This window comes from Chelonoidis abingdonii, chromosome 4, assembly GCF_003597395.2.
Source record: "Chelonoidis abingdonii isolate Lonesome George chromosome 4, CheloAbing_2.0, whole genome shotgun sequence".
Lineage (NCBI taxonomy): Eukaryota > Metazoa > Chordata > Testudines > Testudinidae > Chelonoidis > Chelonoidis abingdonii.
The window spans coordinates 153,092,080-153,108,681 of record NC_133772.1 but is presented as its reverse complement, the minus strand read 5'-3'; the positions used below and the strand labels follow the sequence as shown (position 1 = coordinate 153,108,681).

The following is a 16,602-nucleotide window of genomic DNA, read 5'->3' as shown; positions in this document are numbered from 1 at the left end:
CACACACACTCCAGGAGGGTGAAGCCCCGCCGCGGTACATTCACAGCACACACACACACACTCCAGGAGTGTGAAGCCCCACCGTGGTACATTCACAGCACACACACACACACTCACTCCAGGAGTGTGAAGCCCCACCGCGGTACATTCGCAGTGCACACACACACACTCCAGGAGTGTGAAGCCCCACCGCGGTACATTCGCAGCACACACACACACACACACAGTGTGAAGCCCCGCTGCGGTGTATTTGTAACACACACACACACACTCCAGGAGTGTGAAGCCCTGCCACGGTACATTCGCAGCACATACACACACACTCTCTCACTCCAGGAGTGTGAAGCCCCGCCGCGGTACATTCGCAGCGCGCACACACACACACTCACACACACACACATTCTCACTCCAGGAGTGTGAAGCACTGCCACGGTACATTCGCAACGCACACACACACACACACAGTGTGAAGCCTCACTGCAGTGTATTTGTAACACACGCACACACACACTCCAGGAGTGTGAAACCCCGCCACGGTACATTCACAGCACGCGCACACACACACACACATACACTCCAAGAGTGTGAAGCCCCGCCGCAGTACATTCGCAGAGCACACGCACACACACACTCTCCAGGAGTGTGAAGCCCCGCCGCGGTACATTCGCAGCATGCACACACACACAGTGTGAAGCCCCGCTGCGGTGTATTTGTAACACACACACACACTCCAGGAGTGTGAAGCCCCGCTGCGGTACATTTGCAGCACACGCACACATACACACACACACACAGTGTGAAGCCCTGCTGCGGTGTATTTGTAACACACACACACATACACACACACACCCAGGAGTGTGAAGCCCCGCCGTGGTACATTCGCAGCACAGTGTGAAGCCCCGCTGCGGTGTATTTGTAACACACACACACACACACACACACACACACACACTCTCCAGGAGTGTGAAGCCCCGCCGCGGTGCATTCGCAGCGCACACACACACACTCCAGGAGTGTGAAGCCCCGCTGTGGTATGTTCGCAGTACACACACACACACACAGCGTGAAGCCCCGCTGCGGTGTATTTGTAACACACACACACACTCCAGGATTGTGAAGCCCCACCCCGGTACATTCGCAGCACACACATACACACAGTGTGAAGCCCCGCTGCGGTGTATTTGTAACACACACAAACACACACACTCCAGGAGTGTGAAGCCCCGCCCTGGTATATTCACAGCGCGCGCACACACACACACACACACACACTCCAGCAGTGTGAAGCACCACCGCGGTACATTCGCAGCACACACACACAGAACACACACAGTGTGAAGCGCGCGTGTAATTGACAACACACACAATACATACACACTCCAGGATGGAACCTGCGCGGACAATGCAGCAACACACACCACACACACACAATCACACAGAGTGGAAACCCCCCGCAGGTAATTTGTAACACATCACACACAACATGGAATCCCGCTGCAGTATTGTAACACACACACAACAGAGTTGAGACCCCGCGCCGGTGTATTTAACCACACACACACACAAAACACAGAGTTTGAAGCCCCGCCGCGTGGTATTGTAACACACACACACACACACACAGAGTTTGAAACCCACGCTGCGGTTTAATTGTAACACACACACACACACACACACAGAGGAATCCCGCTGCGGTGATTGAAACACACACACACAGTGACCCCGCCAGTGTATTGTAACACACACACACACACGAGTTTTGAGATAAAATAGCCGCTGCAGTTATTATGTAACACACACCACAACAGTGAAGGCCCGCGCGGGTATTGGTAACACACCACAGTGTAATAAACCGCGCAAGTGGATTGTACACACACACACACACAAGGAATCCGCTGGGTGATTTGTCACACACACACACACACACACACAGAGTTAAGCCCCCTCGGTGTATTTGTAATACACACACACAGTGAAGCCCCGGCTGCAGTGTATTCACACACACACAAACACACAGTGTGAATCCCCCTGCGCTCATGTCAAACACAACACAAAAGTGAGCGCGTTGTATTTACACACATACCAAACACCAAACACACGCATTTCGAAGCCCTGCCGCGTGTATTTGTAACAACACACAGCGTTTGGAAGCCCCGCTGCATTGAAACACACACACAAAACTGAATCCCGCTGCATTATTTTTACAAAAACAACAAACACAAGACGTTGCACACCGCTGCGGTGTACTGTAACACACACCACCAAATTTGCAAGCCCGCTGCAGTGATGTCACACACACACATCAGGCACGCCCGGTGTATTTGTAACACATCACAACAAAAACAAAACACGTTCGAAGCCCCGCCCTTTTGTAACCACCACACGACACAGAGTTTGAAGCCCCTCCTTATTTGCCACACACACACACACATGTGAACCCTGCTGCACGTGTATTGAACCACACACACCACAAATCTCGCAAGGTGATTTGAACACACAACACAGCGCGAGCGAGTTGAAGCCCGCCCGCGTGTATTTGTACACACAAACCACACCACACACCCACACACACAGAGTTGAAGCCCGCCGCGGTGTATTTGTAACAACACCCACACATCAAGTGTGAATCCCCGCTGCGGTGTATGCGTAACACACACACAACACACACCCACAACAAACACACACACACATTTAAGCCCCGCGCGGTGATTTGTATACACACCACCACACACACAGTTGGAACCCCCGCTGCGTGTATTGAACACACACACACACACACACAGTTGAAGCCCCGCTGCGGTGTATTCGTCACACACACACACACACACAGTGAAGCCCCGCTGCGTGTATTTGTACACACACACACACAACACACACACAGTTAAGCCCCGCCGCCGTTATGTGTAACACACACACACACACACCGAATGGGACCCCCGCCGCGTCCATTCGCCAGCGCACACAGCCCGGCACGTCGCGGGCCGCCCGCCCAGTCTCACCCCCCCGGCAGGGCACGAGTGCGCCGCCCGGAGTCCTGGGGCCCCGCACAGGCGTGGAAACCGCCCAGGCCTGCGAGCGCGGCCGCTCCAAGCTCCCTCTAGCGCTGCCCCACCCGGGCGGGCCTCCGCCGACCCATGACTAATGGTTAGCTAATGACTGCATGTCGGGACTGGGCCGGGCTCGGCGCGGCCATCCCGCCAAGCCCAGGCGTCCATGCGCTCGCTGCGCACCGCCCGCGGATCGCCCCCTGGCCCGCCCCTGCCATGCCAGCCGGGCACCGCAGCCGCAGCCCGCTGACAGCAGCGAGCACCGCCCAGCCCCCCGAGACAGCCGGGGGCACATGGGGTGACCCATGGTGCCCGGGCTGGCCGCGATGTCCGCGGGAGCTGGCAAGCGTGGGCGTAGCGCTCGTGCTTCCCCTGGGCTGACCAAGCTCCTCCCCCTGCCAGGGGCTGGTCGGCCCTGCCCGCGCTGCTAGGCCACTAACAACTGGGGGTCCCCGCAATCCGGTGGGGCTTATTAAGTACTGTTCATGTGGTGGCTCCTCCAAAAACATCGCTGCGTGCTTAGACGCCCCGAGCTTGCACTGCCCTGCCCACCCTGTCACCCCCATGGGCTGGGAACAGCTGGGAGGATGAAGAAGCAGTTGCCCACCCTGTGCACCCCCATGGGCTGGGGGGTAACAGCTGGGCGAGGGAGTGGAAGAAGCAGCTGGGGGAGGGGGGGTGTTTGCACTGAGAGCCATCCTTAGGTAAGCAGAAAGCCGCAAGGAGCCTAACTTTGGGATGGGGCGGAAGAAAGGGCTCCTGCTCAGCGCGATCGTTGCATTTTGCAAATGGCTCCCTTGAAGCTAATGCAAGTCGCTCCTTCGGTTTTGCAAGGCGATGCCCTGAATGTGGAAAATGACGAATGTAAAACCGGGTGGATTTCATGAGCCCTTCAAGTAGGACAGAAAGAGGAGGGGGGAGAGAGAGACAGACACCCTCCTTCCGCCCGCCTGCGCTAGAGCGGTGGATCGGTGAAGATATTTGGGAAATTAGCTGGGGGTGGGTGGGATGATTGTGATCATTTTTAAGCAGCCTAAAAAGGGAGAGGGGGACCCGATAGACTCCCCTGGGCTGCCTGTGCCTGCCGGGCTGTCATGTGATTGAAGTCGGGGTGTGGGTAGAGTTTTATTTTTGTCTCACGCTGCTGCTGCTTAGGGCCTCAATCCAAAGGGGGCTGGCTTAAGATGCTTGATTGCTGTAGATTGGAGCTGCAGCAACTCGGCTACTTCCCGGGAGAGGAGGAAAGGAGGAGTGGAAGAGGAAGCACCAGCGGCTGCTCCTGCTTTGCATTAGAGCTTTATAGCCGCAGTGTAAAGTTTTCCTCTGCACAAATGTCTCTTGCAGCAGTTGCAGTTTAAAGCAGGTAGGTCCCTGAAGAACCAGCCCAAAACACTAGGAAACCCTTTATGGCCAGCAACAGGGAGCTCCCTCCTTTCTTTAAACCATTAGCTGCAAAGCCTGCATTCTTTCATTGCTGTGTATGGAGCTGAATTTTTAGGAGGCTCGGTGTCTTCCTCCCTTCCCCTTTCTGTTCTAGCCTTTCCTCTCCACCCCTGTTACCCTTCCTGTGTCGTTGACCTGAAATCTCCTTCGGTACGTTTAGGAAACAGGCTCTTGCTGCTGTCATGCTGAAATCATAGCGTTCCCTTGCAAAGTTGTGTCATCATCAGCAGCAGCAATTTTTCTCTTTCCAGTTGTGAACATTGCGTTGGAGAATGCGATGTGGGATGGTCCGGTTTGCCACCCAGGGGATGAGGAGAGCTGGCGACGCTAGGCTAAAATAACCTGAGGGAAAGAAAGAAAGAGCTATACAATCCACTCCTGTGCCTTGTGAGATTTATATATATATGTGTGGGTTGTATATATTAATATACATCCCAATCACTTTTCCCTGTAGCCCTTTGTGTCATCATTTTGGGGAATTTAAACAAAAAGCCATCAGACACTGAATGAAATCAGAAAGAGGAGGAGAAAACAGACCCCACATCTGAGCTGGGACGAGGGCTGGTTTTCCCCAAAAAAAATCCACTCTGATTTAATTAAATAAATTTGCTGAGAAGCACGGGGGAGAAAGAACTTTGGAGGGAATTTTTTTTCCCTTGCAGAGGCTATCTTGTTTTTTTTTTTTTTTTTTCTCCTTCCACTCCCCACCCCAATCTAATCATGATGTTTCGAGATCAGGTTGGAGTGCTGGCTGGTTGGTTTAAAGGCTGGAATGAATGCGAGCAGACTGTTGCTTTGCTCTCCTTGCTGAAGCGGGTGAGTCGAACCCAAGCCCGTTTCCTCCAGCTCTGCCTGGAGCATTCATTGGCAGATTGCACTGAGCTGCACATTCTTGAAGGGGAAGCCAACAACCCTGGTAAGTTTTGGTGCAACCAATCCATTTTGAATGCTACATTGTTCTCTGATTGATACCCTAATGATAGCAAAAAAGGGCAGGTCAGGGAGCTGGGGCTCCAAATGAACCAGCCTCATTGTTAACAGCTTCCCTCTTTACATTTTATGTTTCAGACGAGTGATGACTTATTTCAGTTTGATTTTTTCACAGCAAACTACTACAGTCTGTTCAGTGATGTAACTACGGTAGCATGAATGATTGATTTTTCTCTCATGCAGTTTCCTATGAAATAAGTCAGTCAGGTCACGTAGAGTCTGGATTTTCTAGGCTTTTGGACAACGTGGCTTGCTTTGCTTTAAGCAACATGCAGAAGAATCTCCTCATTATCTAATACAAACCAGTGTTTTGCTGATCTGTGGCTAGCTGAGGTATCTTACCATTTTATTAAATGGTAATTTGTTTCATCATTCAGGTCCTATTTGAATACATTTTTTTCCCTGCATCTCTGAATGCTCTATATATTCCACAGGAGCTATGGGAAGATATTAGTATACCATTTAGGGCTGCTATACATAATTCAGTTAGTGTATACTGTGCATGTACTGTCCCAGGGATGTACATTTAATATATATGGGCCTGATTTTGATCTCATTTATACACCAGTGAAAGTCAGGAGACCTAGAACGGTGTAAGTGACCACGCACTCTTTTAAAGAAACCTTCCAAAATAAAACTCCAAACTACTCTTTGCAGAGATGAGGTTAAATACACAGCTAAATTACCTAGTTCTATTCTATTTGCAAAAAATCCCTCCAAAAACAAATATAATCCCTCCTGTTCTTAGCTCAGATATTTTAATATAGTTTGTAGGATTAAATATGTACACCTTGGACTTCTGCACATGGTTAAAAGAACACACAAAGCATAGTCTGTGGGGCGGGGGGGGGGGGAAGTCTGTCAATTGATAGGTGAAATTCTTTAGGCTTTATTGCAGTAGGATACTGAACAGAGCCCCCAGTGTTTACTGAGAGAAAAGAATGCAGGGTCCTCTTCCAGCTGTTCCATATTAGAGCACTGAGCCTGTAAGATTTGGCAGCTGTCTATGCTGCCATTTGATGACAACATCCAGTAAAATGTTGTTAGGGCTAGGATATATTTAAGTACGCCTTTAGGAAACCAACTGAGGGGCTGTTCCAGTGTACAGAGCTCTATCATCACAATGGTGAACACACTGGAATTGGATATTTCCTTATATAGTTCGTATGAGTGCCCGGGAAGAACGTTGCAGTGTACATTTCACTGCAATACTACATTTTATAAACAGCTGAACAGTCTAACCTCATACATTTGTGGGTGGAGGCCTAACTAAGAATAAATTGGGAAGGAGAGCGCACTCTTTTAAACTGATCTTCCACAGAACAGAATCGCCTTTCCTCTTACATGCATTAGCACAGTTTATCTTTGGTTCCCAGTAGTGTGTGTGGCTATGTACCATTGTATAAACTTCTGGTTTTTAGTTTTACCTGGATTTCCTGTAATCGTTGCGTCACATGTACTTGTCAAAAGATTACACATGAGTGATTTATCTGCAGACTGCAGTAGCTGTGGTGTACCTGTTTAAATTATGATAGAAAAATTTCATCTAAAGCCCATCCAAATACTAGGTCATGTAGGAATGAAAGGACTTTCTGGATAATGATCAATCTCTTGCCAAAACAGTAGTAGAAAGGAAGGTCCTGATCCTTCCAGTACTTACACATGTGACTAATCCCATTGACCCCAATGGGTATAAGGATTACTCCTGAGAATAAAACTTGTGGAATCGAGCCCTTGGTTTGCCTCTGAATGATTACATTTGTGATGCTGATAGCACTTGCTTAGATGTTTGTTCTAATAATCAGCTGTTCTTTTAGGTCTTTTACAGGCTCAATAGCAAGACTTGAGAACCTTTGTTAAATTTCTGATGCCACTAACCATTTCTTCTTCTTGTAAATTTGATGCTTGGGAAACATAAGGCAAATATGCCTTTGTATCAGAGAATCAAGGTGTTTACTTTTTGATCAGGGTGATTCTGTTGTTAGAGAGGAATGCCTGGTCTCTGTGTTTGGCAGTGAAGAAATGATAGGAAGTGACTTTTAGTTTGATATTAACATTATGTACTTTGTAAAACCACCTGTCTTTTAAAGTGCTTTGAGATCTCCTGTTGAAATAACATTAAATAGCCCTTATTCACCACACATTTCATACCATGGCATTTGTCACTTGATAGACATGAAATCACACCAGGTTCTCACAACCACCACAACTTAATGCTGCTAGATGCCCAAAACTATGGACTCAACAGGGATACTGATTTCATGGCTCATTACAACAATCTGTAACACACACCTGCCTGGTAACCCTTTGTGGCCCACTTCAAACCCCTTTTGCATAACAACCCTTACTGCCCACTCCATCTCAAATGACCTCCTATGACATGTGTTACTCCTTATGTTTAACTCTCAGGCCCAACTTGTATTTAGCTTGGACACTCTGTTTTCATTCCCCAGACTTGGAGAACTCCATGTAGTTTGAAGGTTTATACCTGCCACCAATAGAATTTGGTCAGATAAAAGTTGTTGCCTGCCTTGTGTCTAACAACAACAATTAACTTTTTATTGCTCTTACTACTTGAATTCCACAATTTACACAACTAACTTGGATTTGTTTCTTCCATGACTGGTGGTGATGACAGCAATACTTAAAGATATCAATTTGCCCCCTACTTTTTGGCCTAATTTTTTCTCCCTTAGTGGGAGATTTGCCAGTGACACAGGCCTGGCAACTTCTTGCATGGAAGCTGGCCACTTTGCCTCTGTTTGAATTAATAGGTCTGCTCTTGGGTGCAGCAATCTGCCCAAGTACAAGAGGTTTTGGGATCAGAGCTGTAACTTAGGAACAGGTTTGGGCCATAAATCTTTGCATGTGGTGTATCGATCCCACTGTCAGTTAAATTCCAGGCTATCTCTAGCTTCCTCAGTGCAGTAAAAAGACAAAAATATAGTGACAAAGGCACAAATGGTCCTCTTTTTCTCCAGTGAAGCTAGTGTGAAAGCAACATGTGAGTCTAACATGCCAGTGTGAATGTTTGAATTGACTTTAAATTTGGTCTCCCATGGGAAAAGAGTCATTCTATGGCAGTCAAGTATCAGAGGGGTAGCCGTGTTAGTCTGAATCTGTAAAAGCAGCAGAGAATCCTGTGGCACCTTATAGACTAACAGACGTTTTGGAGCGTGTCTATTAGTCTATAAGGTGCCACAGGATTTTCTGCTGCATTCTATGGCAGGGGTAGACAACCTATGGCACGTGTGCTGAAGGTGGCACACGAGCTGGTTTTCAGTGACACTCGCACTACCTGGGTCCTGGCCACCGGTCCGGGGGCTCTGCATTTTAATTGAATTTTAAATGAAGTTCTTAAACATTTTAAAAACCTTATTTACTTTACATACAACAATAGTTAAGTTATATATTATAGACTTACAGAAAGAGACCTTCTAAAAATGTTAAAATGTATTGCTAGCACGCGAAACCTTAAATTAGAGTGAATAAATAAACTCGGCACAATTCTGAAGGTTGCCGACCCTGTTCATGATCAAGCCACTTGCTGTTAAAATGACTGAAATGGATAGTATCATCTGATCAGTGAAATGAGTGTTGACCATCACATTTTATTGAGCAATGTCACATCACAAATACTCTCTAGGTAATGGAGTCAGCAGAGAGGCCATGGCTGAATAGACGTGGAGGCAAAGTACCTGCCACGCACGACCCACAATACTGGCAGCCTTATGGGAATGGGGAGAGACTGATCTTTCTACAGATGTGTTGGTTTTGTTGGTTGCTCGTTGTTGACCCCATCCATGCTGTCTCCCTGCCCGCAAGTATTGAAGATGAATAAAATATGAACAACTAATCCTTTAAAACTGATTGTTTTATAGTGAAGCAAGCACGTTTGAGCAGAGTTCACATCTTTCTGTTCTTCATGTGTTTTTTTAATAGTTTCCCTTTGCCATCATGATTCACTTCTCATTATAGCACCTGACTATAAATAATGTTGGAAGCACAGCTCAGTGATAACCTCAAAAAGGATTTCTAACCTAACTGTTCCTAGTTGCATTGTACAGTGTGCTAATAGACAAAAGCCGTGTACAACTAGAAAGGAGTCCCATACTTTCAAGCTGAAAGCTACGGTTGTTCTGCACAACAGAGCCACATCACATAACAGAGGTGATTCAGGCCACAGAGATTGTATATGTCACTTAAAACTCATGAAAGAGTTCGTTTAAAATTCTAGTGTTGATAGTAAAAAAAGCATGCAAAATCCTAGGTACAGGAAAATGCACTCCATGTCGTGAGAATCTTAAATATTACAACAGTAGAATGAACTTAGAAATCCACAAAGATAAAACAAACAAAGCAGCGAGAATCCAAAGAATCTTTGGCTCTCAGCACTCAAACTGCGGGGGGGAGGGGGCGTAGAAAGGAAGAAACAGCAACAAAAAACGATATAAATCCAGGCGCTGTGAGCAGTGAAGACATACGAAGAAACCACTGAGGCCACTGTGCGTTTACATTGTACAAGACATGTCCTGCCATGAGAATGCTACATGTGAGGCATGTAACTAGGCCATAGTGCTAGGTAAATAAGTACAGCACTACTCATATAACGCACGATATAATCAGAATTGGGATATAACCGTAAAGCAGTGCTCGGGGAGGGGTGGGGGGGCGCCGACTTCGGTGGGATCAAAGCAAGTTCACTATAACGCGGTTACTATAACGCGAAGATTTTGGCTCGTGAAACAGCATGTATTGATAGGTGTAATAACAGAAATCCATTGACTTCAGCTGAAACAGACGGTGTGCAATAGCACAGTAGGAATTCAGGATACTTTCCATCCAGGATTATGAATGAACGTTTGTGTGGGGGAGGGGGGGTGTTGGAAAAACCGCTTAGAAACCAAATTTCTCACTGAGACTTCTGTTTCCAGTATTCTACATTTTTATTTTGTTCTGTTTTCAAAAACATGGTTTAATGGGCTGTGACGCGGTGCTGAGCACAACTGTTGCCAGCTTTGGCACTCGCTCCCGTTAAGGAATTGGAGCTGCCTAAGAAACTTGCCGAAGCTGCAGCTGATTTCCCCTTACTGCCAATTAGCCTGGATAAAAAAAAAAAAAAAAAAAACCTCAGAGGAAGGAAGCAGGCAGGGGTGGGCAGATAGAAAGGGGGAAGCCAGAGTGTGGAAGGAAGGTGGGAGCGCTTCCCTCCTGGCTGGAGAGACTTGAGAAGCCCTTAAGGCTGAAACCCCCAAACTCTTGATGGTAAGAAGGTGGTGGGATTACATGCTGTAAATAAACTGCACCAGTGATTGCTGAGCCGGAAGGTCTCTGAGTGGTTTTTGGAACAGAGCAGGGCAGGACCAAGGGCAGGCCCAGCTATACCCTATAACGGGTACATGGGTAGCATCAAACCCAGCTGGAAAGAGCTGTCTGGACATAAACATCATGGAATCACAAATAAATAGGTTAGATGAGTGAAATCCAGCCCATGCAGCAAGTGGGCACAAGGGCTCTCCTTCATGTATGGCCTCCGAATAGGGATTAAGTGGTATGTAGATCTTACGTTGACTCTCTGCGTAGGGGCATTTTGCCCTAAAAGTGACTATCCCTTCTCAATTAATAGCTGAAAATGCTCTACTGTGAGGACTGGGAAAGCAGGGCTCTGGGAGGAGATAGGTGGAAACTGAAGTAGGGTGGGTCTTGGTTTGGACATAGGGAGGTCTCTAACTGAGGGTACGACTATGCTGCAATCACAGGATGTGATCACAGCTCGCATAGACTTGCCTAAGCTAGCTTTATATTGAGATAGCTCGTGCTGGAGCCGTGATACCTTGGTAGCGCAGGCGATACGAACCCAGTGGGAGCCCTGGGTAATTAGGTGGCTAGCTCATGCTGAAGCCCGTGCTGCTGATGCTTCTGCTTGGGTATTTGAACTAGCTAGATTAAAGCTAGCCAAGGTATGTCTGCATGGGCTGCAGTCACTCTTCATGATTGTAGGATTGATGTTGCTTCTGCCTGGCTTCCCCTTGTTGATTCCCCTTCATCAGAGCTCTGCTAAGCTAAATAGGGCACTAGGATTTAGAACATGTAGTAAAAAATACACGTCTCTTTCTGCATCTGGTCTGGCCTATGGTGGAATCTGCAGGACATAACCAGGCTTCCTCTTTCTGTAGGCTGGCCAGTAGGGGCCACCGTGGGAATTTATGTCCTGCTGGAGTTTAGAGCTTTCCCTTCCAAGTGCCCCCACCTCCTGACTGCTCTGAAATTCCTTGTCTGGTGGCCAGATGCCTGCATCATGCCAAATTCACTCTAGGCTATTGGGCCAGTCCCCATGGAACCGCTGAAAAACCTGATTCTCTGAAGTGCTGAGCGCCCTACGCTCAATCAGTCCATCAAATTTCTTTACTTTGATTTCTGAGATGTGCTGACCAGGCACTAAGAAAGAGAACAAAAGGCTATTGCTGCCATCTAACTCTTGCTCCCATCAGGTGCAACACCTAATAAAGGAAAATTCCTACTGGCCATGGCCATAAATGAGACTCTGACAGAGCAGAGAGAGTCCATAGCTATGTCTGCGCTGCCCCAACTACCCTGGGAGTTCCACTAGCCAAAGAACCCAGTTGTCATTAATAACAGAGTGGGAAGGGAGGAGACTCACTGCTAGCACCTCCTCATGGCTGGGTGTGGGGTGGCAGCTCCACCTCTGCAGAGGCAGGCCCTCCGGCCAGATCACTTCCAAGTCTCTCCCCTTCCTGGGTAATCTGGGAACAAAAAGCAAGGGGAACTCATTCAAACAAATTGAGTCAGTACAAGAGAGGGGGAATGCTTCCCTCTCAGGGTGTCCCAAGATGAGAGGCCTCCAGATGGTGGTTGTCTGGGAAGCTCCTGGCCTTGAGTCAGCCCTTTCCTCAGGAGCTGAGGTCTGAAGATCTGTTGACATCCCTGTCTGCCCATATGTGAACGGCTCTGCTCCCCTTTTAAACTTCCCCTCCAGCTTGTGTGTTCCTTGGTGGTGTGGCAGAGTGGGGCCAGGTGTGCCCAGAGCAGCTCCTTAACCCCTTGTCTAGTGTGGGGTTTGCATTACTTCATCACGCAGCGTAATGACTTTAAGTGCTTGGCTCCCAAGGACAAGAACCTTTCTTTGCCTTTTGCACATTGCACTGACTACTGGGTATATTAAGGTTCTCATCCTTATCTCACACAAGCCATCTATGTCAAGTGCTAAGGGCATCATCATTGCCTGGGTCTATTGTTCTGGGGCAGATTGACTGGAGAAAGTCTCCTGGAAAGGCTCAGCTTAACATGAACTGCGGGTACTACTACGTGGGTCCAGCAATCAGTGAAAGTAGCCTGAGCATTTATTTTAAAGACACTTATTTTTTAGCTTGGAGTTAAGATGTCCTGTGTCAGGTGCATTCTTTATACTGACCCATTGTGTTGACTCAAGCCAAGGTAGAACAACGGCACTCGCATTAAAAAAAAAAGCTCTTGCACACAATTAGGGCTTTGGCCTGCATTGTAGGTAATATGGAGCAGGAACCAGGAGGCATGGCACCTTAATGAAGCACAGTGCTTCCCCAGGCTGCTGGGTGTATAGAAGGTGGACTGGTGCTTCCACCTCACCTAAGGGGGTGCAGCATGATCTCCGTTCTTCATCTGCTCCATTCTTAATCTCCTCATTGGTGGGGCTAGTCAGGCCTCTGCTTCTTTTCTTTCTTTCTCTGAAACGAGGGCTAAAAGTTGCCCCTTTTAAAACTGAAAGCTAAAATTTTCATCTAATCACTTGGCTCCTGGAGCTGAGGTTTTAAGAACACCACCAAATATCACAAGCCCTCAAATTACGACAGCTGGCAACATGCATGGGACTGTATTTAAAGGGTTCTCCAGAGCAGAATGAGCAGAATTGCCAATCCCAAATGTTAAAAATCATGAGACAGACACTCCTAAATCATGAGATGTGCTTAAAAATCATGAACGTTGGGATCTTTTAATTTACCAACTGATTTTAGAGCTTTTAGAGTTCATATTTTCAAACTTTTGGCCCACAACTCTGACAAATTTCACTTGTTTTTAACGAAAGCAGAGATTTGCTTTAAGAGAGAGACCAAATAACAGACTTATGGTGAAATTGCAGGAGTTTGCAACGCTGCGTGAGGTATTGGAATGATAGCACGAAGCAGTGAAACTTCTTGCGTTTTTCAACAGCTCTGCTATTTAACAGGTGCCCGTATTTGTACATAAATTTGTAGCTAGAGTGTAGGAAAATGTTTTCTCTACTTCCTCCTCCCTCTTTTTAATTTGAAAAAAGAGAATCAGCTTGCAATGCTTATAGATTTCAATATGGACTAGAGGAAATATTTTCTTTGAACTCTGTGGCTCATGTATTCAACTCTGTATTGTATTTCTTTAAAAAAAATATTTCTTGTCATTCTCAGTCTCTTCGTGTTACATTCACGAAAACTGGAGGAGACCCTCAATGGCTAATTAACAATCAGGAGTTCCCAAAGGTGGGAAATGCAAACCTAGGTCCTATGGCTGCACTGAGAGCCATGCTGGCAGAAAAAGTTGCAGGATCGGGACCATAGTAGAGAATATGTTTGCTTCATATTTCAGAGTTAGTGAGTGGTACGTAAAAAAAAATCCTTTAACATTTTCCCATTAGCAGCACAAAAACAGATTATCATCTGGTGGGTGCGTTGCATTCAATGCATATTTAATATCTGATCTGAAACACTGCACATGTAAAAAAAAAAAAAAAAGTTGTAATAGAACAATAATTGTTCATCACTGGCAGAATGGGAACCGGTATGTGGTTATGGCAGTACAAGCCTGTGAATCTAGAGAGTGGTGTTCTATCCCCTACTTTGCTCCTAATTCACAAGATGATGCTGGTTAAGTCGCTCACGCCCTTTCCTGCCTCAGTTTCCCCAAGTAGAGAATACGTAAAATAGTGAGCTATTTCACAGGTGTGGATGGAAACTAAGAGTGGGATTGAAGGCAATGTTAAAACTCGCACAAACTTCAATGGGCGCAGAGCTAGGCTAATGCTGAATGCTTTGGAAATCCCACCTGAAATGTTTGTAAAGTGCTTTGGGATCCTTAGAGGAAAAGTGCAAAGTATTATTCTATACATGACCTAGTTTCTTTTAAGTTGGCTTCTTTCCAAGTGAAATATTTTTACTCAGATATATTTCTGTTATGTTTTTTCTTTTGGAAAATGGAAAGAACTAAATCTACTTGCTTCTCTGCATAAATGGGCGAAGAATGGCTGAGGAAATGAAATGTAAAGAGGAGGAAGAGACAATAGGAGCTCAGTTGCTTATGGCAGCCTTGAATTTGATAAGCTACAGATTGATGGGCTAGGTCAGGAATTGTTTTAGATTGGTAGTTTAAAAAAGGCAAACCTCAGTGCTTTAAATTAAAATAAGTGCTCACAGTGTATTTGTAAATTGAGTTCTCTTAAATGGGAGAATGGGTAGCTTGTCTGTGAGTGCAGTCAAAATTCTTGCCAGTGGGTGACAGTTTGTACATGTGCTGCACAGCATAGCTAGTGTGTTGGACATATTAGACGCTAACAGTTGAACGGAATTGACCATCAAGTCGGTCCCTGTATTTGATACATTTGTTTTTGGGTAAATGGCTTTCAGGATCCAAACGATCCTAGCAGAAATGCATTTGGAAGAATGTTCTTTATTCAGGCCCAAATTATTGAAAGAATCCATTCATTTTGGATCCTTCAATTTTTAGGTGTCCAACCTAAGACGCCTAGTCAGGCCTTCATCTCTCCCACTAGGAAGGACAGGGGAGTTAAAAAAAAAAAAAAAAAGCTTACTAGCTTTGGAAGTGATGTAAACCTACCTGATGTCACTCTCTAACTACTGGGGGTCGGGAAAAACCTTTCCCAGTGGCTATGTTATCCCACAACTGCCTACTTCAGGGTTTTATGCACATTCCTCTGAAGCAGCTGGTACTGGCTTCTGCTGGAAACAGGGTACTGGATCAGATGAACTAGTGGTCTGATGCACTATGGTAATTCCTGTGTTCCTACTAGCTTTCAAGCCTGGCTTTCCTTTCTCCTGAAATCTTAGGTGTTTTTGTGGTCCATGAACATGATTTGTTCGGGGCCAGGAGTTCTGTTTGCAATCAGAGGAACTGAAATAGTAATTAGTATGAATGCTTGCTTTATTTTAAGATGTATTAGTCAGTACTTTAGCTTCCATGCTTCACACTTGTATCTAATGTCACTGCAGAGAACTATTTAGAGAGTAGGGACACCGCTCTCCCTACTGGCAAGTTAAAGCTTTATGGGCCAGATCTCCCCATCTATGGTTTATTCTTCTGCAGGGACTGAAAATTTTGTAAGTTGGATTCAAGCATAACCCAGATCTTCAGGTGTGTAAACCAGCGTTGCTCCATCAGTATCAAAAAACTTATATTGATTGGCAGAGCTGAGGATCTGGGCCATGGATTGTCTACTTCAGGGGTGGGCAAACTTTTTGGCCCAAGGGCCATATCTGGGTATGGAAATTGTCTGGCAGGCCATTAATGCTCATGAAATTGGGGGCTGGGTGCGAGAGGGGCTGAGGGCTCTGGGCTGGGACCAGAAATGAGGAGTACAGTGTGTGGAAGTGGGGTTCCGGGCTGGGGCAAGGGGTTGGGGTGCAGAGGGGAGTGAGGGCTCTGGGGTGGGGCGGGGGCTGGGGATGAGGGTTGGTGGTGCAGGGGTGCTCTGGGCTGGGACCAAGGGGTTTGGAGGATGGGAAGGGGGATTCAGGGCAGGGGGTTGGCGTGGGGGAGGGGGTCGGGGGCACGTTCCAAGTGGCGCTTACCAGAAGCAGGGATCTACGGCTCCTATGCGGAGGCGCTGCCAGGCGGCTCGACGCGCTGCCCATCCACAGGTGGTGCCCCTGCAGTTCCCATTGGCCATGGTTCCCAGCCAATGGGAGCTGTGGAGGCCATTGGCTGTCCCTGTGCATAGGAGCTGGAAGGGGCACATGCTGCTGCTTCCGGGAGCCGTGCAGAGGCACAGCACATGCGGAGCGGGGAAGTCCCCAGCTGGAGTGCCGCAGCAGGGCAAGTCCCGGAGCCTGCTCTCCGGCAGGAGCTCGAGGGCTGGATT

General features: G+C 47.1%; 2 protein-coding genes across 6 annotated transcripts in view; both read left to right on the top strand.

Annotated features, from left to right (window-relative positions):
• CGRRF1 (cell growth regulator with ring finger domain 1) overlaps positions 1-16,602 on the top strand; it is a 241,739-nt gene that overhangs the window by 47,521 nt on the left and 177,616 nt on the right. The gene's annotated exons all lie outside the window — the stretch shown is intronic.
• The window catches only part of SAMD4A (sterile alpha motif domain containing 4A), a 216,338-nt gene continuing 204,027 nt past the window's right edge, over positions 4,292-16,602 (top strand). For 4 of the 5 annotated variants that reach the window (XM_075065794.1, XM_075065792.1, XM_075065791.1 and 1 more), the window contains exon 1: positions 5,171-5,406. In XM_075065794.1, the coding sequence (XP_074921895.1) occupies positions 5,211-5,406 (196 nt within the window). In that variant the 5' untranslated portion in view covers positions 5,171-5,210. Of the gene's footprint in view, positions 4,358-5,170; positions 5,407-16,602 lie in introns of those variants that run through there. The other variant, XM_075065793.1, reaches the window with a different exon arrangement.